We start from the raw sequence: 22,152 nt of genomic DNA, 5'->3' as shown, positions 1-22,152 counted from the left end.
TTATCAACACTGAAGAAAATCCAATTATCTCTCATGAAATGCTCTCGAATAAACTGGTAGTAGGGCTCAGAGGGAGGTGCTAGCTGATTGGGATGATACCTTCCATGTGCTGTGTCTGACCAGGCCTTTGTGTTTCAGATACCGTGTGGTGGTGGAAGGCGAGAGGGGAAACCGTCCCCACATTTACTGCCTGGAGCAGCTCTTGCAGGAAGCGGTATGTGAGGCCAACGGGTGCCTGTGCTTGGTGCCTGAGCCCTGATCTGGGGCTGCAGGGATGTCCTGCTCCTGCCTTGGTGGCCAGTCTGTGCAGAGCTCCCCTTGGTGTGGGTCACTGCCCCACAGCTGAGCTCCCCCACTGACAGTGGGCACTGGGCCTAAGTGCCAGCAGGGAAACTGTCCCTCGCCTTTTGTAGAGCTGCTTTGCTCCACACCAGGTGTGGATGGCTGGTCTGTGCTGGTACCAGGAACATCAATAATTGCCTTCCTCTTGCCTTGAGCAGATCATCGACGTGAAACCACCTTCAGTGCGGTTCCTGCCCGAGGGCACACGGATTGCAGCCTACTGGAGCCAGCAGTACCGCTGCCTCTACCCAGGGACAGTTGTCCGAGGTGAGTCCATCCTGGCTGCTCCGTGCTGTGAACCAGGGATTATCTCAGTCCTACATGTCCCGAGGGATTTCAGGCTTGTCTGGGGAAGCCCTGAGGTCTGCTGTGGGTGTCCTGGAGGTCAGAGCCTCTGACCTTCTCCAGGTCATGCCCAACTCAGTCATGATGCTGGTTTAGTAACATCCTGTTGGTCCAGAACTCTTGTAGGAGATGTTCTGAGCAATTTAGGAGCTTAAAATATCAGGGAAATTCAACACGCTTCAAAAAGGCAGAATTAACTCCAGGCACCAAAGATTTCTGAGGTTGTGGAGGTTTCTAAGTCACCTCCACAGTCACAGCTTTGCCTCAGATACACCCCCATCTGGCCCCATTAGAAAGCCCATTAAAGAGCTCTGGATAATTCTGCCATCGCCGGCATTGCTTTTGGGCTCTTGTTTGCACAACAGGTGTATAAGGGAAGAATTACACTAAAGGGAAGAGTTACAGACCAGTGATGTTAGTGCAAGAAGGGAGGGTGGGAACACATCTTGCTTCTCTTGGAGAGAAATTGAAAAGCAGCAAATTGTGATTGCTGAGAGTAGTTACAAAATGCATGTCAAAAAAACCCCTAAGGATCCTGCGGTGAAAACAGGCAAGTGAATTACTACAAGAATATAGGGAAATAGGAGAGAGAGGTGGGAAGTCAAACTGGAGTGGTTGTTACGTTCTGGATCAGGGCTGGTGACTGGGAAATTTTATGCTGGCTGAGCTGGTTTGGTGTTATCAGGGACTTTGTGCTGCAGAGTGAGCCTTCTGTGCTGTCCGTGTGCAACCTGGGAAAGGTGGGGACAGGATGATTTGGAGCTGGTGCGGGATCCCTGTCCTCCCCCACATCCCCACTTCCCTGACAAGGGGTTTGTGCTCTGATCTCTGTCCCTGATCCCATCTCCTGCTCCCCCAACCCACAGGAGCCCTGGATCTGGAGGAAGATGCTGATCTCATCACAGTAGAGTTTGATGATGGGGACACGGGACGTATCCCGCTGTCTCACATTCGGCTTCTCCCACCTGACTACAAGATCCAGTGTGAGTTTTGCTGTTCCTTTGTTTTTTGCATGACACTTCCCAAAAAGAAATGTAGGGAGTTTCTTGCCACCTGCTTCTGAGATTTGGGGATGAGTTCACAGGCTTTCAGTCACAAAAGATTGCACCATCAGTTATGGACGTGAAGGCTGGGGTGGGATGTAACCCATATGGAAAAAGGCCCAGTCCCTGTTGCAGAAATGGTAGGGATACATTCCCTGGATCGCATCTCTGTTTTATGTGTTTTATTTGACTGCATTTGACAATCTCTTTGACCTGTTCCAGGTGCTGAACCTTCCCCGGCCCTTTTGGTGCCCAGCACCAAGCGCCGTAGCCGTAAATCCAGCAAAGACACTGGAGAAGGGAAAGAGGGAGCTGCGCTGGGGTCAGAGGAGCCCGTGTCAAAAGGCAAAGGCCGAGGGAGAAAGCCAAGTGTCAAAGCGAAAGCTGGTAGGTTGTCACCACTGCCAGATCTGGAGCTGGGAGGGTCCTTGCACAGTTCCCTACTGCTCTCCCCGAGTTAGAGCTGTTGCCTGGGGCAAGATTTGGAGGGGAAGGGATGCACTGCTTGATGCAGAGCATCCATGCATCAGCTCACACTGCTGTGGTTACAGTTTGCAGGAGGTTGGCTCAGCTGCCTGAGCAGTCAGAAACAACCCACCCCTGGCCAGAAACCAGTCAGCACTGGTGTCTGGTTGTATCTGAGCTAATGAAGCCTGTCTGGATGGATACCGTCATGCCTTTGTGTTTCTTCCCTCTGCAGAAGAGGCTGCTTTGCCCGAAGAGAAGGATCAGGTTGAATCTTCACCTGTAACCTCTTCAGTCCCAGAGAAGCCAGCCTGCTTGGGCAAGCCAAGCATGAAGGGGTCACGAAAATCGCAACCGCTGCCGACTGGAGGCTCTCCTGCCCCCACAGAGGAAAAGCGGTCAAAAGCCAGCAAAATGAAGATCTCCGCTAAGCTGCATAGCCCCCCGCAACCCGCTTACCAGCCTGCTGTGTTCAGCAGCATCCTTGGCACAGAACCCTACAGCGATCTCCCGGGAACACTGGCGGCCTTTGGCTCCAGCGATGCTTCGGCATCAAAAGGCAAGGCCAAGAAAGGGCGTCCCACAGAAGAGACGCAGGAGTTTGGCACCATGGTCAAGGCTCAGAGGAAGCATGACAATGAAATCCTGATCAAGCTGGACCATGAGGGCGTGATGTCTCCAAAGACAAAGAAGATGAAGGAGGCGATGAGGATGCTGGAGGACTCGAACCTGGCCAGTCGCCGAGACAGCAAGAGTCTCTTGGGGCTGGGCTATTCCCCTGCAGTGGGTGCAGAAGGGAAGCAGAAGTCTTCCCGAGTCAAAGCAGCTGAGGGAGACCCTTCCCCTGCCAGCTTTGGAGGAAAGTTTGATGGCTCCACGGAGACCCTCACGGCTTCAAAGGACCAGGAGGAAAAGGCAGCAGCTCCAGCAGCCGTTGATGAGTCTGAGAGCAACAGCAGTGACAGCAGCTCAGAGTCAGAGGGAGAAGAGGAGGCTGAGAAGAACCGAGGGGAAGCCCAGGACAGCAGCTCAGCCAGCTCGAGAGCATCCACCCCTCTCTCTTCCTCCAACTCCTCCTCCTCTTCCTCTTCTAGCAGCAGCTCCTCTTCATCCTCCTCTTCTTCCTCTTCCTCGGCCTCATCGACCTCTTCTTCATCGAGCTCCAGCTCTTCTTCCTCCTCCACTACAGATGAAGACTCCTCCTGTAGCTCTGATGACGAAGTAGCTGAGGCCCAGCCAAGTTCCTCGGTGCAGCAAACCCTCCCACCCAAGCAAACCAAGCAGGCAGGGAAATCCCGTGCGTCCTCCCACCCTCAGAGCCAGAAACAGCCGGCGCAGCAGCCGGTGCAACAGCCGGCGCCACAGCAGAGTGGCAACAAGAGCAGGCCCAAAAAACGCGAGGGCATCCACCTGCCCACCACCAAGGAGCTGGCCAAGCGCCAGCGGCTGCCGTCGGTGGAGAACAGGCCCAAAATCGCCGCTTTCCTTCCTGCACGGCAGCTGTGGAAGTGGTTTGGGAAACCCACACAGGTAAACAGGGCCTCTCCCACTGCTCCGTAGTGCTTGGCGCTGATGTTTGCTTTGTGGTGCCCCTGACCCGTGTCCTTTCCCTTCTCCTGGGGTGGTGAAACTCTGCTGGCGTGGCGTGCGACCCCAGCCAAGGTCTCCAGTTTGCTAGGAGAGGTCTGGGGGAGCCATCCCGCATGGCGTGTCCCTCTGCCCCAGGTCCTCTGGGAACACCTGTGGATGCTGTGGCTCTGCTGACCCCGAAGGGTGGGGTGTGGGACAGGGCGAATGGTGGGTGGGGAAAACCTGGGTGATCTCTGGCTGCTCACCTGGGTGATCTTCTCTTGGCAGAGACGAGGGATGAAAGGGAAGGCCAGGAAGCTCTTCTACAAGGCCATCGTCCGGGGCAAGGAGATCATCCGCATCGGAGACTGCGCAGTTTTCCTCTCAGCCGGCCGCCCCAACCTGCCCTACATTGGCCGGATCCAGAGCATGTGGGAGTCATGGGGAAACAACATGGTGGTCCGAGTCAAATGGTTTTATCACCCAGAAGAAACCAACCCTGGGAAGAAACTCAACGAAGGCAAGGTAGGCTGGTCTCCTTTGCCGAGAGGGTTGCAAAGCTGCTTGCTCCCTTTTGTTTCCAAGGATGAGGATAACACCTATGGCCTGGTTTCTTCCTGGTACCATAATGGGGGTGGCCCCATCATTTCATGTTGTGGGGGCTGCCTGTGGTGTGGACAAGCCTGGTGGACAACCCCTTGAGCAGGGGAAGGGTGGGTTTTATCGCATTAGGAAATAAAGACTTCTGTGGTGGCCCAAAAACAGAGTCAAGAGCCAGATCAAGTCTTTTTACAATGTAAGAATAATTGGCCTGGTGCTCAGAAACACTGAATTTTGCACACATGTGCAGTGTGGGTTACAGTAGGGCCTTAGTGTTTATTACCAATGACTGGACAGCAGCTGAAGTTGTAAAGGCACGTGTGGAAGGGATAGCATGGAAAAACAACTGTTTCACCTGCTTTTCATTTCTGTTTTCTCTTTTCCGCTTGGGCACAGCGCTGGGATCAGAAATCGGGCAGGAGTCTGTCCACAGCTTTGCAGGCATCCAGCCAGAGGAAGGACTTTATGGAGGTTGGTGAGGTTGGAGGGCTGGGCGGGGATGCTGGGGACACCATAACAAATGCTGCTGGGGAAATGCCCCCTGAGCTTCTCTGGCTCTTGTATTTTGCCTCAGCTGCTGAGTCTGCAGTGCCCAGGACTTTGGATGGGTATTTTTCGTGAGGGTGGGAGTAGCGACAGGTGCTGGGTGTTGGGAGGAACAGAGAGGCCGGTATCCAGCACCCATCTTTGCATTTGCATCCTTGATGTGAGGATGACGGACTCTCAGCTGCCATATTCCCCTGCCCTTGTGTTCGGTGGCTGTGGCGTTCCCATCAGCAAGAGCTGAGCAGGCACAAGGTCTCAGGTTTAGCGCTCTGTCCACGCTGTGTCCACGCAGATTCGCAGTGTCCCTCCCTGGGGCTGGTGGTGGGGATGAGTGGGGAGTTCTGCTCGAGTGTGAGCACAAGCCCTGGCCAGTTGCGGTAGATGTTTTTCCTGTATATTGAAGCTGATGCTGTAAATGCTGTGAGATCTAATTGCTCCTTCTCTTTCCATCTCCCTCCTCCTGTTCTGTAACGCAGCGAGCCCTCTACCAGTCCTCTCATGTGGATGAAAACGATGTCCAGACCATCTCACATAAGTGTCTTGTCGTTGGTCTGGATCAATATGAGCAGATGCTAAAGACGAAGAAATACCAAGACAGTGAGGACCTCTACTACCTTGCAGGGACCTACGAGCCCACTACGGGCATGATCTTCAACACCGACGGGGTCCCTGTCATCTGCTGACTGCCCAGGGGACACATGCCACCCCCTGGGAAGGGACGGGACAAACCTGAGGACGTGCCTGTTCAGACGACATGATTGTTTCTTTCAATGCTCATGACTTCTGTGTCACACTACAGACAGGAGAGAGCGAGAGACATGAGGAGGAGGGAGAGAGCTGAAGAAGGGGTTGGGGAAGCAGCTACAGGACTTGAAGACGCCGTTGAGTGGTGGTGCTGCTGCTGCTTGAACCCCAAGGCTCCTCTGGAAGTGGCTTTAAGTAAGGTGACACTTGATCAACTTCTCCCTTCCTCCTTTTGGTCCAGGAAAGCACATGGGTCTCGTGATCATTTCACCAGCGGGACCCCCCCCGGCAGGAGGGATCCCTTTTGTGTCATTTGTCCCCATCAGTAACTCGGAAGCCGCCTGTACGTGGAGGGACACCCGCTAGCCTTCTGCATACGCTCCTCTCCGTCCTTATATTCCCTTTCCTGCTTAGTTTCGCATGACCCTTTAGGAAGGACAGGGTGAAAGAGAAAGGAGATGAGTCTCTCTCAGCGTCTCGTCTCGATCCTCTCAGCGCCTTTTTGCGGTTCCTTTTCCCTGGAGGCCCCTGGCTGGGCGGTGGAGCATGGAGGGGCAGAGATGACCCCAGCACCAAGGTGGCAGAAGAGGCCGTCTGTGCTGGGAGGAGCCGGGTGAAAGACAAGCCAACATCCAGTCTGGAATGCTGCCTTCCCACTGCCTCTAACAAACAGTCTGAACCCACCTTCCCCATCCCTCTGCCCTGCAAAGGTGCTGGGGGGAGCAAGGTGGCAAAGAGCTCATCTTGGAGCGTGCAGTGAAGAGGGGAAGGAAGTGACTGGGAAAAGCTGCTGCTGGGTGCTTGGAGCAGAGGAGACCACAGCCCGTTGGATTTTGCCATCCCTTGCCCAGCTTTACCCTCCATCCCTGAGCAGAGGTGCGGAGCTGCTGGGACGCCCTTGCCCCTCGTCTGAAGGAACCAGGGACAGAGTGTGAAGCGCGGCCATGCCTGCCGGTGGCGTTGCCACAGCGAGAGCCCCGCTGCCCCCTTGGGGAGGGGAGCGTCCAGCGTGCTCCATCCAGCCGTCCAGCCTCCCCGTGGCTCCCGGAGAGCCGCCACCATCGCCTCCCCATCCCCCTGCGGCGCTGACCCACCGTCTCGCTCCCCGGGCCCACGCCGGAGCCGTGGCGTCACCACCAGGGGTACAGCGGGCTGGAGGGGACACCGGAGGAGAACCACGCAGCAATGCACCATCCTTGCACTTAAAATAAAAAATAAATGAAAAAAAACAACCTCCAAGAGACGCACTGATCGTCACAGCTACCGACTCGCACTACAGATCGCTGGGACAGAGCTCGGCCCGGGCTCCGGTGGGGACACACTTGTGACAAGGACAGATTGGGAACTATCCGCCCTGGTACCGGCTGCTTAGAAGGGGCTGGAGGACGGGGCTTGGGGGAGAATTTCCCTCCCTCATGAAGTTATCCACTCGTCCTTTAAATGAACCACATGGTGCTGAGCTCGTACCATCTCCACCGCGGGCCACCGCCGCCTCGGACAGTGACGGTTCTAGCCTGTACAGTTTTAATGTACCAAAAGACTCTTTAGCCCTCCTGTATTATAAGTCTTTAAATGGATTCAACTTTTTAATTATAAATATAAATATAAATATATATATATAAATATAAACTTTTTAAAACTGTGAAAAAAAAATTATGAAATTATAAAAAAAAAAAAGAAAAAAAAAAACAGACAGAAATTAACACAGTCTGACGTTTAGAATATTATTTTTTATTTCCTGTTGGATTGTGATTGTAAATGATCTGGGAACAGGCACACCCCCCACGCTCAAAGTGTACTGTACGTCTAGAAGCAAATTGTGTGAGCATATTTTAAAGAGCGAGAGAGAGCGCGCGAGAGAGAGATTTTATGCTAATGTTAAATAGAAAGCACTTAAAACCCACTGCCTTCTATGGAACACAAGGATATTTCAGACAATCGAGAGGAAAGGAGAGCCAGGTTTTTGTCTTTTTTTTTTGTTTGTTTTGTTTTGTTTCTGTTTTGTTTAAGACAATTTTTTTGGCATTCTGTTTGTTGGAGAACTCCGTGTGATCTTTTTTCATAAAAAAAAAAAAGAAAATTAATTGAAAAAAAAAAAAAAAGCTCAACTCAACGATGCATCTTTCTTTGTCTCGCTTGTCCTGACTGCGAGGTTCTGCTCCCCTCGGTGGCAATGACCAGTTTTTGGCTCAGCGCCCACCTCGTGTTCGGGAAAAGACCCGACCCAGGCGCTGTATCACTCTCTGGGAAGCGTCCGTCTGTCTGTCCCCCTGCGAGGTGGCACCAAGGGACAGGCTGGGACCCTGGAGCAGGGGACTGTCCACTCACGTGGGGCAGGAGCTGTGAGTTCTTCCCCTGCAGCCACAGTCACAGCGACTCTTGTACCCCTCCCAGGGTGACATTTTGGGGCTTGAAACGCTGGATTTGCTCATTTTGCTATGAGCTGCGCCTCACCCAGGCTGGGGCTTGGCTGGGTGAGATCTGCGGCGCTGGTGGGGGTGCTGAGCCTGGAGCTCCTGCATCCTGCCATTGGGCTTCACATCCTTGGGAGGGGACGGTCGCAGACTCCTGGCACAGCGGGGTGCCACCGGTCCCAGAAGTAAAGAAAAGCAGCAGCCTTTGGTGGTGGCACCGTCTGGAGATGCTGCTCTGCTCAGTCCGTTCATCCAGCGCAGGTCTTGTTTTGGCAGCAGGCTGGCAGGGGTCTGGTGTGACCCGGGGGCAAGTCCGGCTGCCCCAGGTGACAGAGGGGACCCTGGAGAAGGGGAGCAGCACAAGAGGCACCCCGAGCCCCACGGGGCAGGCAGCGCCCGGTGTTCGCCAGCCCAGCCTGTGGCACAGCTCACGATCGGGCAAAGACACTGAATCTGGCATCACCTTCATTTAGAATCACAGAATCATAGAGTAGTTTGGGTTCAAGGGACCTTCACAGGCATCCAGTGCCCCCCCTGCCATAAGCAGGGACATCTTCACCAGCTCAGGTTGCTCAGAGCCCCGTAACCTGGCCTGGGATGTCTCCAGGGATGGTTCATCCACCACCTCTCTGGCCAACATGGGCCAGGCTCTCACCACCATTGTAAAAAATCTCTTCCTGCTGTTTAGCCTGAATCTCCCCTCTTTTATTTTAAAACGATCACCCCTTGTCCTATTGCAACAGGCCCTGCAAAAAAAGTCTGTCCCCATCTTTCTTACGTGCCCCTTTTAAGTCCTCAAAAGTCCACATGTAAAGTACTTTTAAGTCCCTTGCAAGAAATCCTGCAGCTCAGCAGTGGCCTCTGCCCTGTTGCTATGGGGCAGACCCACAGCGCGGGGTGGGAGAAGTAAGACCCTGCCCCTCTCACAGCTGGGGACGGGCAAAGCAAAGACACAACCGAAAATAAAAAACCCACAAAACCAACCTTTTCCAACTAGCCGAAGTGAATTGGGTATTTTACACAGCAATCGGCATGTTTGGGGAGGCCACATGATTTCAATCCTGCAGCACCATCAGTGAAAGCCAAGACCCACCTTCTGAAAGCCACCAGAGTCTGAAGGAGCATTTCCTTTGGCTCTTGCTCCTCCTCTTCCTCACCAGCTCTTCCTCACCCTCCTCCCCAGCGCTGCTCCCATTCCCTTTGGGGTTTGGCAGTATTTTCTTCCTCCTGGCAATGGCTTGACTCAAACAGAAGACCTGTCCCTTGCCTCCACTGGAGAGCTGCACATCACTGATGGGCAAGCCCCCCAAGGGCAAAGGGTCTGTCCCTGGGGCGGGGAGGAATGTCACCCCAAGAAGTGGCCCTGGCTAGGCAGTACAGGCTGTTTGGGAATGTCCCAGCCATTGGGATACCAGTCCTTATCCATCCTGGGGCAGCTTCCTGGCTCCAGGCCCCCGCCCCCAAGGAGGGACATGGGCCAAGTGGGGTGATGGGGACCATGGTGGGAAGCAGGTCCCATCTTGTCCCCATCACCCCGCCCCGGGACTCAGTACCCCGACGTAAAGGAGCCGTTGGAGATCTCTGTGTAGAAACAGGTACTGTGGGACGTACTGGTGAGGCTGTAGGCAAAATACGCCACGGCCGAGCCCAGCGTTAAGCCCGTCATGTAGGACACAGTCATGGTGTTCCCTGCGGGAAGGGACAAGGGGCGTTAGGGTGCTCTGGCCACCCCACGTTTGGGTCCATGAGAGGGCTTGGTCCTACCTGCCAGCTCCCGCTGCTCGGGGCTCACTTTGCCGGCGGCCAGGATCATGGGGACACTGCCGAAGTAGCCGTTGGTGATGCCCATGAGGAGGGAGAAGATGCAGGGCCAGGCAGGGTGGCCGAAGGTGGGCTTCCCGTTGGGGTAGACGCACATGATGAAGAGGGGGATGAAGACCACGCGGAGGCAGGAGTAGATGAGAAGGTGGGTCCCCCTCCAGTCGTAGGGCAGGGCAGCCAGGATCTGCAGCGAGGGGCAGAGACTGTGCTGGAGAAGTGAGGAGGCTGGGGAGGGGAACACAGTGCCCAAAATGCGGCAGAAAGCAGAAGACGAGATGGCGGAAAGACCATCTGCTGCAGGAGCTCAGGTTTGGCCATGCCAGTGAGCAACCTCACGCTGGTTAGATACCCATGGGGTGGAGATGACCCTTTGCAAAGCCAAGTGGCTTTGAAAGAGGACACAAAACCAGGAGGCAGGGGTGGAGGGGACACGTTACCCCTTGGCCTCCCTCCTACCTTGCCGACAAAGTCAGAGAGGTTGAAGATGGCCATGATGAGGATGGGGAGCCATTCCCCCAGTGTGCAGTTGTGGATCTCCGACTCCAGGCCGGGAAAGAGGCACAGCGTGATGAAGTAGGTCATGGCGATGGAGAGCATGTAGGCCCAGATGAGCCGGGACACGACGTAGCGGTGGAGCAGCATGTCTGGTGGGGACAGGCAGCATGGTTTAGCCAAAACCAGAGCCCACCCTTGCAGAGCCCCAAAGTCTTGCCTGCACCCCAAGGGTGGCTTCCAAAGATGTGACTGCCCCACGTTTTAGGTGTGTTGAGAAGGGAATGACCCTTCCTCAAAGCCCCAGGTCACCAATTGCTCCCTTTGCCCCATAAAATGCTGCAAAATTGCCTCACCCCACCCCCTTCCCTGAGCCCACCACGCACCTCTGAAGCTGGGCCAGCTCCTCTTGATTTTGGGCCGAGGGACATCGAAGCGCATGTAGGTGCCACTGCCAGCCAGCTCGGCTTCGGGGCCTGGGCTGCCCCGCGGGGAGCCGGGCTGTCCCCGGGACCGGTTCTCCTGGTGGAGCAGCGGGGACACCAGCACTGAGCTCCAGTGGGGAGAGAGACCCCAGGAGGCAACAAGGAAACCCACCCCTGGCTTACAAAGTGGACATCCTCGGCAGTGACATCGTGGTGGACGCGGTAACCCGTCCCGCGGTCACCGGCCCCCCGGGTCTCGGGGTCCCCCTTGCGGGAGCAGGCGGTGTGGTAGCGGACGAAGCGGGTGCGCTTCACCAGGAGGTGGAGGATGAAGCACGTCAGCTCCATGCTGATGGAGATGAAGAAGAAGATGACCGTGTTCTCCTTCTCGTCTGACAGCAGCAGCTTGGTGAAGATGCGGCTGAGGGAGATGATGACCCCAGCGGTGCCTGGTGGCGCAAGAGAGCTGTTGGCACCGGGTCCTGCTGAGCCCCATGGCCTGGGGACCCCCAGCAGCCCCCCACCATATGGTGATGCCTCCAGCTGTGGAGTAGCTACAAACAGGGATTTTTTTGGGGGGGGCAGCGGAGCCAGCTCCTGGCAGACACCCCCACCCCCAGCTTGATGTGTCCCGCTAGGTCTCACAAGTGATTTACAAACCATTAAACACGCTGGTTTGCTGGGCAGCACCTGGGGGTGTCCCTGATCTACCAAGACAGCAGGGCCCTGGGTGTGACTCACCAGGGCCATGGGTGACACTAGAGGAGGGTCCCCCGGGGGTCCCACACAGATGAACGTGGATGCAGATGCAGGTACTTACTCTCGCCCGTCATCACGCCCTGTGTGTAGCGCTTGGGCAGCAGCCCCGTGTAGCCGTAGAAGCTGGATTGCTGCACTTCAGGAGAGACGCGCCAAGGGGAGAAGGAGGGATTATTGCTGCAGCCGAAATGCCGGGCGGGGGGAATAAACCCTGGTGTGGACCCACCCTGGAGCTGCACCCTTCCCGAACAGCCAACGCAGTGCCCAAAGCCTTCTTGCCCCAAAAGCTGGGGGGCTTTTTGCCCTCCCTGGATGCCCCACCATGGCTGTTCCCACCAGTGCAGGGGTCTGGGAAGCCACCATGGTGGCCCAGACAGCAAAGCCATCATGGTGGCCCAGATCGGTGGTGTTAGGGATCAATGCACAGTTTGGTGCTGGTGGCCCTGGTCAATCCCACGATGCCTGGATGGAGGTGGAGGGCATGGAGCAGGGACATGAGGGTCAGTTTATAAAATCATTAAATCATTTTGGTTGGAAGACACCCTCAAGATCGTGGAGTTCAACCATTAATCCAACGCTGGTGCTAACCCATGTCCCCAAGAACCTCATCTTATATAGTGGTGGGAAGAGGAGGTTGACCCAAGAGACTGCAGCTCCTGGGGATGGGGCTGTTTTCCCGCCCCTATCTGAGGGTTGTGCTTGTCCCAGCGTAGCCACCATCCCACATACCTGTGCAGCCGAAGGCCACCACCCCAACAGCCACCAGGTTGATGGCGTAGGCTTGCCTGCGGGTGAAGAGCTCCAGCCAGACATCGCAGATGCTGACGAAGAGCAGAGGCCCCAGGGCGAAGAGATAACCTGCGGGTGGGAGGTGGAGGTGGGGAGGGGGGCCCAGCGTGGGGCCAGCACTGTCAATGGGCGTGGGGACCCCCACTCACCCACGGAGATCCGGGTGTGCAAGCTCAGCAGCTCCACCAGCGCGTTGTTGAGGATGACGGCCACCAAGGCCACCAGGATGTAGGTGAGGCTCATGTCAAAGACAATGGAGGTCCCTGCGGAGAGGCAGGTGATGGGGGATCGGCTCCCCTGGAAGCGTGGCCAAGGTCTCTCCAGGTTTGGGGTGGCTGGGAGGTGCTGCAGCTGCTGGAGACCTACCTGGGTATTTGTGGTGCAGATAGTCCACGTCGGTGATAAAGCTGTTGTACGGCAGAAGAAATCCCACCCCGGCCAGCAGCATGGCGAAGTAAATCCCATGGTAGCGATCCTGGGGCTCAGGATCCTCAGAAACTGCCCCAAAAGGGGAAAGAAAATGGAAAAAGTCATGACAGTGGCGCATGGGCCCCGCAGCAGACCCCAGCTGTGAGGCGATGCGTGGTGGTCCCACATCCTTCATGGCAAATGAAGGGGGTCACCAACACCCCACAGCTCTCACAGATAAATAGCCCCACCACCAAGAAACTCCTTCCCTACATAAAACCATTTCAACAAGATGCAGGAAGCAGGAAAACACACGGGATTCGGGTGCTGATGAGTTTTGACAGCAGCCAAACAACCTGAAAGCCAAGCAGTGCAAGTAACCAGCAAAGCCAAGGCACAGGAGGGGCTGGAGAGGGACAAGAATGCCCCAGGATGCAGAACAGGGCTGGGGGAAATCCTGGGAGTATCCCTGAGCCCTGCATGGTGAAGCTGCAGGATTGGGGTGAGCTGGGCAGGAGAGCAGGGCATGAACCCTCAGCTCCTTTCCAAGCTGCAGAGCCTGCTGCCATGGGATGCTGTGCACCTCACGTGGGTACGAACAGCTCTAAAAAAAAAGGCATTAGGCATTTTAATGGCATTTCAGGCCATTTGTGGCTATTAAACCCATCCCAGGAAGCTCCTAAATGGGTGGGAAAGCAGCAGGAACGCAGGTCCTGGCTGTGGCTGGGGTGGCGTCTGCTCTCACCCGGCTCCATGAAGGTGAGGACGCCCTTGGCCTGGCTGCCCCGCTGCAGCTCGTCCTCCTCCAGCTGGTAGCTGTCGAAGCTGAAGCTCATCACCACGTTCCCCTCCGGCGTCCCCGCCGGGCTCAGCTCCTTGAAGCGCTCGGCTCCCACTGAGCCCATCGTGGTCGGCCTGGGAGGGAGAGCGGTGACACCCCTGGGGATTGTCCCCTGGGGGTGATGCCAGGCGTCTGCAAGGGATGGATGGCATGTGGTTGGCCCTGAGCCTTAGTCACCCCACCACACCACTGCAGCTCCTGTGTTTCCACCTGGAAAGACGTTTTCCTGGAGCAGAGTGGGATCCCCTGACACACTGGGCAGGAGTTTGGGGTGGTGAATGGTGATCAGGGGGTCTGTGGAAACCTCCCCCATGGCACAGCACTGACCCCAGCCCCGCTCAACACCTCACCGCGATGCTTCCAATGCCAAATGCCATCGCGCTTTCCAAAAGCAATTAGAGAAATTAATGGGTAAAAACCACTGATGGAGGACAGCTGCTGGGGAAGATCCCATCTGCCTCGGGAAGCCCTTGCTCTCCATAGGCAGCACACACTTACTCTGGTTTATGCCCTTTTTTCAGCATCCCTGCTGCCTGGAGCTGGGACAAAACCACCGGCCTGTGCAGACACACTCCTGCAGCCTTTTTGGGAGAGGATGGGATGCTACCCAGCTTTTAAGGCAAACATTTTGGATCTGCTTCTCCAAGGGGCCATGGCACAGCAGGGAGATGCTCAAAGAGCTGCCAGAGAGACCCCAGCAGCGCAGCCAAGAGGTTCCACACCAAATGCATCCCAAACTGAGCTCCCAAAACACCTGGCATCCTCCAGTGACCCTACCAGAGCCACCCAAAACATGGTTTAACCCCCTAGGGCCATGGGGAGGGGTCACTCAGTATTACCGGCACCAGTCGCTAGATGCCAGCCTGCCCCTGTGCCCACCACCCAACCGGCCTGGGGGGGGAAATCACCTCCAAGGCAGCAGGTGGAGGCAGCCAAGGGAAGAAAAATCAATTACAGTGATTTCTCTGGTCTCCCTGCCAGATGTAGCATTTGTAGGAGCAGAGAGGTTTCCCAGCATCTCCCTGGCTGCCAGGATGGGTGGGATGCTGGGGGACCCCTGGGTGGGGGGCAAATGTGGTGCCCGTGGCCCCTGCAAACACAACCCTAGAGCCTAAAACGTATCTGCTCGCTGCAGGGACCGGGGGCACTGAGCAGCGCTGCCACAGCACCGAGGTTGTGCAGAGGCCTGGACAGGACCAGGCTGGGGTCCCACACCACGACCCCTCATCCCAGATCAGGCAAAACAACCCAGCGGAACACGTTTTGGCTGCAGACACCGCTCCACCCCATCAGTCATGGAGGAGCTGGCTGTGATCCCCTCCACCGAGCATCCTCCTGTGCCTGATGCTACTCCAGGCAATAAAACCCAGTGAGAAGCATCTCTCAGGATGCTGGGAAAGCCTGTTGCAGGTTTTTTTCCCCAGCAGAGATCCCAGTTGGAGAACATGCTGTCTGGAAACACCCCGTACCTGCTGTGGCCCAAACTTCTTGATGCTGTGGAGCTGGGAGCAGAGCGAGATGTTCTGCACGGCTCCGGTGCTGGACCAGTGCTCCAGCACCCAGCCGTCTCGCCTGCTCCGCGCATCCCTGAGCCACAGTAAATCAGATTTTTCCCCTCCCTTTGGATTTACACCTGTCTATGCGGGAGGGGACTCAGGCCTTGCTGTCCCTGTGGCCACAGGGTGGAAACTGGGGGGGGGGGGGGGGGGTGTCCTCCATCATGGCCAGGGCTGGGAGGTCTCACCTGGGGACAGGGCACCCGCAGGGCTGGGCAGAGCAGGGGACCCCATCCCCTCTGCACCCCAGTGCCGAGTGACCCCCGCGCACCGCAGACCCCCCCGCTCAGCGCGAAGAAACGATTTTTGCTCTGGCAAAAGGGTCCCCCGACATCTTGCGAGCAGCGAAGTTGCAATAAACAACGGGCAATTTAATAACCCCGGTCCTGGGGGTGAAGGAGAAGCATCTTGCAGGAGGGAGGGAGGAGGAAACCCAGCCCGGCCGCGCCCGGGGGAGGACGCTGGGGAGCCGGGGAGGGCAGTGGGGGGGTCGCGGGAGCCACCTCGCCCCCCGCGGTCCCGGCCGTGCCCAACAGGTCGGCGGCGGCTCTTACCTGGCTCCGCCGCGGCCGTTCTGCGGCATCCGCGCTGCGCCCGCCCCGCTCAGCGCCCGCCGGGCCCCGGCCCCGCCATGGCGGAGCGTCCGCCGGGGAGCGGGGGGACACGGAGCCGGGGGGAGGCCGGAGCGAGTGCGGCGGCTGCGAGCGACGAGCAGAGGCGGCCCCGGCGCTGCCGCCCGCCCCCCCGCGTCCTCCCGCCTCCCTTCACTCCTCCTCCGCCCCCTCCCGGGGGTGCGCACCGGGAGATGGGGCTCCCCGAGCCTCCCCCGGGGGCCGCAGGGAAGGTTTTTCCAATGAACAGAGCACATGTAGAGCCCTGTCTATAGGTGCTGCCTATAGGCACCGCCTAGGAGGGGTTTCAAAGGCCTGGAGCTAATTGCAAAGAGATATTAATTAAGATGAAATCCCTGGGAATGTCACTGGGGACATGAGCTTTGCAGGGACAGGGTCCTGCCCATCCTGCAAACGAGGCCAATGGGGTCAGCATGAGCTGTCCCATGGATGGACAGACAGAAGAATAGATGGATGGACAGAAGGATGGATGACAGCTCCAGCTAACAGAATGCAGCAATCCCCCCAGAGAAGCAAATGGAGGGATTCTCTGCTCCCCAACATAACCAGGGGTTGGAAGCAGAAAAGGAAGAGAACCAACAGCATGGGGCAGTGGGGACATCTGTCCTGGGAGGGGATGTTTGTCCCCAAGGAGGGTGCTCCAGGCACCTCCCAAGCTGGGTGAGCTGGCCAAGGCTGCAGGAGATATAACAGGGAGCTGACACTGTCAGGTTTTCTCACAGGAGCATCAAAGCATGAACAGGAGACACACAGCAGGTGCCCCCCCCCCCCCACCAAGCCAGGTGACAGCCCTGGGGGACCAGCCTTTCTGGGCTTTTCCCCCCGGGGGTGGGAGGATGGCGATGGCGGGGGAAGGGGAGAGGTACCACCCCGGCTGCAGCGCGCCAGGCTGGGAATTACAATCTCCTTGCAGTCAATAAATGCTGCCTTGGATAAATCAGCGTGCGGGGCTGGGGGATGCGCTGCTGCTGCTGCTCACACCAGAGGAAATCAGAGACAAAAACGGCTGTGCCCCCCCTCAGCCGCCCTTCTGCCGGGTTGAGCACAGGGGCTCCCACAAATTCATTGCAGGCAGGAAAACAGGCCAGGTGGAAATTTCCATCTTTTCTCCTTGGCTGAAATAGCCAGAATTTGGCTCGGAGCAAAGCAGACTGCTGCGCTGAGCTCTGCCCAGAGCCAGGGGCTCAGCTCCCCGCTCCCCCTTAGCTGAGCACCCACAAAGCTCAGTGCACTAGTGCAAGGGGGGGATTTTTTGGCCAGGTTTACAACAAGGTGCTGCGTGAAATCACAGAACACCGCACTCCTCCTGGGGTACGTCCCCTCACCCTACACCAGACCCCATCACCCCTTTCCAGGTACCTTGGAAATTTAAGAAAATAGGGTGGCTGTGGCAGGAATCCCCGGGTTGGCACCCAGACACTGCAAGTGTTTTATAAAGCAGCAGGATGAGCTGAAGCACACATGCGCTTGCCTTTTCCCAGGCTCCGCTGTCTTGGCACTTGCCAGGCAGCGTTACTCACCGCCTTCTGCAGGGATTCTCCTCAGGAGCCGGTTCTCCCCATCTCGAAGTCCCGGCTACAGAGCCGGGGGGGTGTCCTGTAAAAAAGTCACCGAGCTCAGGGGGGCATCTCAGCTCCCAAGCGCACTTGGTGCTCCTTGAGCTGCGACCAAACACCTCGTAGCAAAGCTGCTGACTTTTACCATCCTGTTTAAAAATCACATGATCTCTTGATCCCAATTTTGGGGGACAAAGGGGTCCCTTTCAGCTATTTCTGCTATTGGTGCAAGGGGCCCATGCTGGGGTACCAGAGGACACTGCTACGGTTTGGGGAGGCTATAGCTGACCACGGGGAGATTAATCCGTCAGGGTCAACTTCTCCCAGGGCTTCCCCCATGCCAAATGTAGGAAACACCATCCATCCTCCCAAAGAGCCAGACCCACGTGTTGGCGATGGGGTTTAGGTGCCCCCAAGCATGGGCAGGCTGAGCGGCCTCTGCCCAACAGGGACATGGGGGAAGTTCCATGAGCTGGGCTCTCCCTGAATCTTGCTGGGCTCTTCAATTTTTTAAGCCAGCCCTGAATAATTCAGCTTTGATGCAGCTGGCTCACGGTTGTTGAGCTCGGATGCTCCTTGGGTTTCTGCTTGACCCACTTTACCAGCCAGGAAAACCTGCCAGGCACAATGCTCTGGGTGCGATGGGGTGAAGCTGGTCCAGATACCCCGGTCCCCACGGCAGGAGGGACATCCCGCACGCACAGCCCCATCCCTGGCTCTCTCCCTGCACCCTCACATCCAACACCATGGACCACAGAGCATCCCTCGCCCAAACCACAGCTTTTTGGAGGTATTTTTGCCTTCTCCCCTTTTCCTGCCGTCCCACAGCTCCCGGCACAAGCGGGTGCATCCCGGCAGCGTTTGCTGGATTACAAGGGGGGATTTGCTCGGCTCCCTGAGCCAGCTAACACCCGCGGCTGCGTCGCCACGGCTCCGCGCTGCTCAGAGCCTTACCTCACTTTCCCGGAGCCTGGTCGAGCACTGATTAATCCCGCCGGCTGGAATAAGACGCTGCTGATTCATTTAGCTCGGAGATGTCGGATTAGGATGGTGTCCAGAAATCTCCCGTATCGTGGGTTTGTTCTCGCCCTTCCAGTGGAGTCACGTTTTTCCAATCATTGCTGTTGCAGAGGTGAGAGGAAGGAGAGACTTTTCAGGTGTTTGTATCCCACCACACTGCCAAAAAACCACAGTTTTAAACCCTTGGGGACCCCAGGAAGAGACTGTCCCTGCTGTCCCCATCCCAGTGGGCAGAGCCACGAGCTGTCCCTTGGTTAAGGAGCAGCACAACTCAGCTCCTTAACCAAACCGTGCTCACCCTGCCAGAGCTCCCTGTGCTTTCTGTGCCCAATACCAGTCCCCTGCGCACCAGCTGCAGTGGGTGATGCTGTGCCTGGCATCACCGAGCTTTGGGGACCCAGCAATGGGATGAAACGCCTGGGTCCCCCCAACCCTGGTGCTCAGTGCGCCTGGGAGCACTGTGCATCCACCTCTATACTACACGGGAAGGGGAAGCTGTTCCCAAGCCTGCAATTCTCTCTTGGAAAACTCCTTTAAACAGCATCGCAGCCTTCACATCCTTCCCCAGAGTCTGCTCACAATGCTGCCCAAACATCCCGTGCCGGCACCAGGAGCATCCTCTGAAACGCTGGCTTTGCATAGAGACCATGGGGATTAAACAGGGAGGTTGTTGCTTGGCTGGAGTCACACTTGGGGGATTATCGGGGCCTGCAAGAAACAGGGAGTAGCTGGGGAATTCGGTCTATGCAAGTGGTTTGTCACAATCCTATTGCAGGCGAACAGAAGCCCCCGGTGCTGGCAGGAGCTCAGCACTGGAGGCCACAGGGATTAACTGGGTTTAAGGGCTCTGGGGAGATGCAGGGGCTGAGGTAGGGATGAGGACATCAGCTTTGGGGTGCCCAGCTCTCATCCTGACGCCAAGGACCAACTTCTTCCACATGGATGACCCAATTTTCCCGCAAGGGTGACTCTGTGCATCTCTCCCACCCCCGAATCAGCTAAACCAGCCTGGGAGAGCTGGAGAAACCCAGAGAGGATACCCACAGCCTTTGCATTCTTCACCCCCTCCTTCTTTGTTGGAATAGATTTGCATCCATCACTAATTAATCCAAGATGAGCTGCTAATTCAGCTCCTTGATTGCAACTTTGCATAATTGCTGCACTCACAGGCAGGGTAGGATAAAAAAGGAGACAATCAGCGGTGGGCACAGAGGAAACAAGGGCTGGTTCAGCTTGTTCCCACTCACCAGGATATTTAAAGACCCAGGTTGAGAGATTTTTGTCTAGAATGAGAAAATGGTGACAGCCACCCTTATTTTTTTATCCCCCCCACCCCATACTGAGCTCAGAAAGGGCCATGAAGCCTGAGTCCCTCTTGTGATGGGAAAACCATGAGTTACAGGCAACACAACCCTTTACTAGTTCCCCTCATGCTACCACATCCTGCCCTCCTCCCCACGCTCATTTTTCCAGTGTCCACATGGTCGTCTGTAGGTTCCAGAGTGAACACTCCACCAAGGCGAGCAGGGTACCTGCATCCCCCAGAGCCAATGCCCCAGGCTTCTCCCTTACCCAGCGGGTACAACAGACCCTGTGGCCACAAAGGCTGTTAAAGCCCCCCCAAAACAAGCCGCAGAGGACAGCAAGGTGCTGCCTCCTCGGAAAGCAAACCTGCATGCACGGGCAGGATCGCCCAGCACCGTGACAATGGGCAGAGCCACCGGCTGAGCCCTCGGTGGCACAATTTGCTCTTCCTACCAGTGACGCACAAAGCTGTTCCCACAGGGCTCCAGGGGACGGGTGAGCACCCAGGGGTGATGCACAAAGCTGTTCCCACAGGGCTCCAGGGGACGGGTGAGCACCCAGGGGTGATGCACAAAGCTGTTCCCACAGGGCTCCGGGGGATGAGTGAGCACCCAGGGGTGATGCACAAAGCTGTCCCCACAGGGCTCCGGGGGATGAGTGAGCACCCAGGGGTGATGCACCCTGCGCATGTGGGCAAGGGATGTGTGCAAGCAAAGTGATGCTGATACTGGCTCGTGGGTTATTTTGCCACTCTCTGCTTCCTTCTCTGCTCACATTCCACCCACAGACACTTCCCCCCACCAGTTTATCACCTCCACGCACCCCCCAGCACCCCCAAAGCTGACTGACAAGGCAGCAAACAGCGGCAGACAGGTAGGCCCCCCGCTCCCCATTCACGTTTCACCCTGCAGAAAGAAAAGAGCCACTTTCAGCTCCAGCCTTTTCTCTAGAAAAATGCAGCTCCCCTTCCCCAGCCCCATGGCGAGGGCTGAAAGGGGACCTGGGGGGCCAGGCTGGCCCCACCGCCCCTCTTAATCAGTCGGGGCATGCACGGAGCCTAATGCTGTCGCCAGGATTTCAGCGCTATTGACACACACGGCGCGTTAAACGCCTTACGGGGGATTTGCATAAGCTTGGGAAGGGAGGAAGAGCGCAGAGAAAAGTGTTGACAATGGGAAAGTAAATGCATTAAAGTGCTTAGGGGGAAAAAAAAATCTGATAAAGGAATAAACCAGTTAAGGGAATATATTACTCGTAGCCCAGTTATTCAAATCCTGCCTTATAGGAAATCCTCTTAAAGCGATCACCTGATTGCGTGTTAAATTCCTAATTGAATAATAAAAGAATTATGTATTTCTTCCATAAAAGCATAAAGATGGGAGTCCACGTGGATGTTTGCTCGGAGCAGGGGCTGGTGGGAGATGGTCCTGGGGCAGCAGCACCATCCAGGAGGGATGGGATGGAATGAGATGGGAGGATGGGGGTAGGGAGGGATGCCTGGGGCAGGGGGAGGTTTCCCAGCCGGGTCCGAGGGCGATGCCCGCACAGCCTCTCCCGCTCCCTCCCCTGCCTCCATGCTATAAATAAGATGCAAAAATACAATAAAATAAATGAAAAGCGTCATCTGGCACTCGGGAGGTGAGGGAGAGCAGCAGGGCTGGCGCGCAGCAAACCCACAGTCTGCGCCGGGGAACAGGGGGGATGAGGAGAAGAAACAGAAGAGCTAAAAATAGCCCTGGGAGCCGCTTTCTTCCCGGAGATCATTTTTTCTACCCAGCCATTTCATAAACAGGGTTATTTTTTTCTTTATTACCCTTTTTACTCCACTTCTTTTTTACTCAATGTCACCACTTTACCCGCCCCTACATCTCCTAAAAGCAAGTTAAAAAACAAACAAAAAAAACAACACACAAACAGGACCCAGAACCAAACAAAACCCAACCCCTTGATTGCTCCAGCAAAGGTTTGCGTGGCTACAGCTCTTTATAGGTAATTGAATATCCCAGAGTGCATCTGCTAATGCAAACTCCAATATAAATAAGCGGCAGCGGTGAGCTCGGGGAGGGCAGAGGCGGCAGCTGAGAAAACAAAGCGAGCAGCCGGCGAACCCCGGCCAAGCCAGAGGCTTTTTATTAAGCAGAATTGGATTCGCGGGGCTGGGCTGATGCTCCTGGGCGGGCGCGGGAGCTGGCAGCAGCGGGGAGATGGTTATTGAGTTATTTCAGGAGCCAAGCTGGGGCACGGCAGCGAGTGCTAAGCCCACCCCCCAATTCCCTCCGTCCCCCTTATCCCAGCCAGTTTTGTGCTGGTTGCATCTCTTGTGGTGCTGGTACCGCCTCGATTCAGCATCCTCCAGCAGCAACCAGGGAAATGAGGGGTGACAGGAGCAGTCAGTTCATCTGAGCCTGCGAGGCCACCTTTCCATGCCCGCATTGTTTTGTTTGCAAACAGACTGTATTAACTCGTTTCAGATGGCAAAA

General features: G+C 56.3%; 2 protein-coding genes across 7 annotated transcripts in view; one reads left to right on the top strand and one right to left on the bottom strand.

Moving 5' to 3' along the window:
- TNRC18 (trinucleotide repeat containing 18) overlaps positions 1-7,767 on the top strand; it is a 55,633-nt gene extending 47,866 nt beyond the window's left edge. For all 4 annotated transcript variants that reach the window (XM_082064784.1, XM_082064783.1, XM_082064782.1 and 1 more), the window contains 8 exons: positions 139-214; positions 501-609; positions 1,554-1,670; positions 1,953-2,117; positions 2,431-3,725; positions 4,053-4,289; positions 4,761-4,835; positions 5,387-7,767. In XM_082064784.1, the coding sequence (XP_081920910.1) occupies positions 139-214; positions 501-609; positions 1,554-1,670; positions 1,953-2,117; positions 2,431-3,725; positions 4,053-4,289; positions 4,761-4,835; positions 5,387-5,593 (2,281 nt within the window). In that variant the 3' untranslated portion in view covers positions 5,594-7,767. The remainder of the gene's footprint in view (positions 1-138; positions 215-500; positions 610-1,553; positions 1,671-1,952; positions 2,118-2,430; positions 3,726-4,052; positions 4,290-4,760; positions 4,836-5,386) is intronic.
- On the bottom strand, positions 7,706-18,325 carry SLC29A4 (solute carrier family 29 member 4). 3 transcript variants are annotated; one of them, XM_082064786.1, is made up of 11 exons: positions 15,714-15,804; positions 13,508-13,677; positions 12,721-12,852; positions 12,504-12,617; positions 12,295-12,423; positions 11,627-11,701; positions 10,990-11,255; positions 10,768-10,903; positions 10,346-10,533; positions 9,833-10,073; positions 7,706-9,757 (listed from the first exon to the last, which is right to left on the bottom strand). In XM_082064786.1, exons 1-11 carry the CDS (start codon positions 15,740-15,742, stop codon positions 9,615-9,617), a joined length of 1,623 nt encoding a protein of 540 aa, XP_081920912.1. In that variant the 5' UTR covers positions 15,743-15,804; the 3' UTR covers positions 7,706-9,614. The 3 variants fall into 3 exon arrangements, with proteins under 3 accessions (XP_081920912.1, XP_081920911.1, XP_081920913.1); XM_082064785.1 differs by having other exon boundaries at positions 9,621-9,757; positions 9,833-10,533; XM_082064787.1 differs by lacking the exons at positions 13,508-13,677; positions 15,714-15,804 and adding an exon at positions 18,302-18,325 and having other exon boundaries at positions 9,621-9,757; positions 9,833-10,533.
- Positions 18,326-22,152: the final 3,827 nt, after the last annotated feature.

The sequence above is a fragment of the Streptopelia decaocto genome (assembly GCF_964273445.1).
Source record: "Streptopelia decaocto genome assembly, chromosome: 13".
NCBI lineage: Eukaryota > Metazoa > Chordata > Aves > Columbiformes > Columbidae > Streptopelia > Streptopelia decaocto.
The sequence above is the reverse complement of the archived record's forward strand: the minus strand, read 5'-3'. Positions and strand labels throughout refer to the sequence as shown.

Coding starts and splice junctions, on each gene's coding strand:
- SLC29A4 (XM_082064785.1), bottom strand. CDS start 15,742: ATGCCGCAGAACGGCCGCGGCGGAGCCAG. Junction 11,702..12,294: donor GGTGGCCTTCGGCTGCACAG/GTATGTGGGATG, acceptor TCTCTCCTGAAG/TGCAGCAATCCAGCTTCTAC. Junction 11,256..11,626: donor GGGCGTGATGACGGGCGAGA/GTAAGTACCTGC, acceptor TTGCGCCACCAG/GCACCGCTGGGGTCATCATC.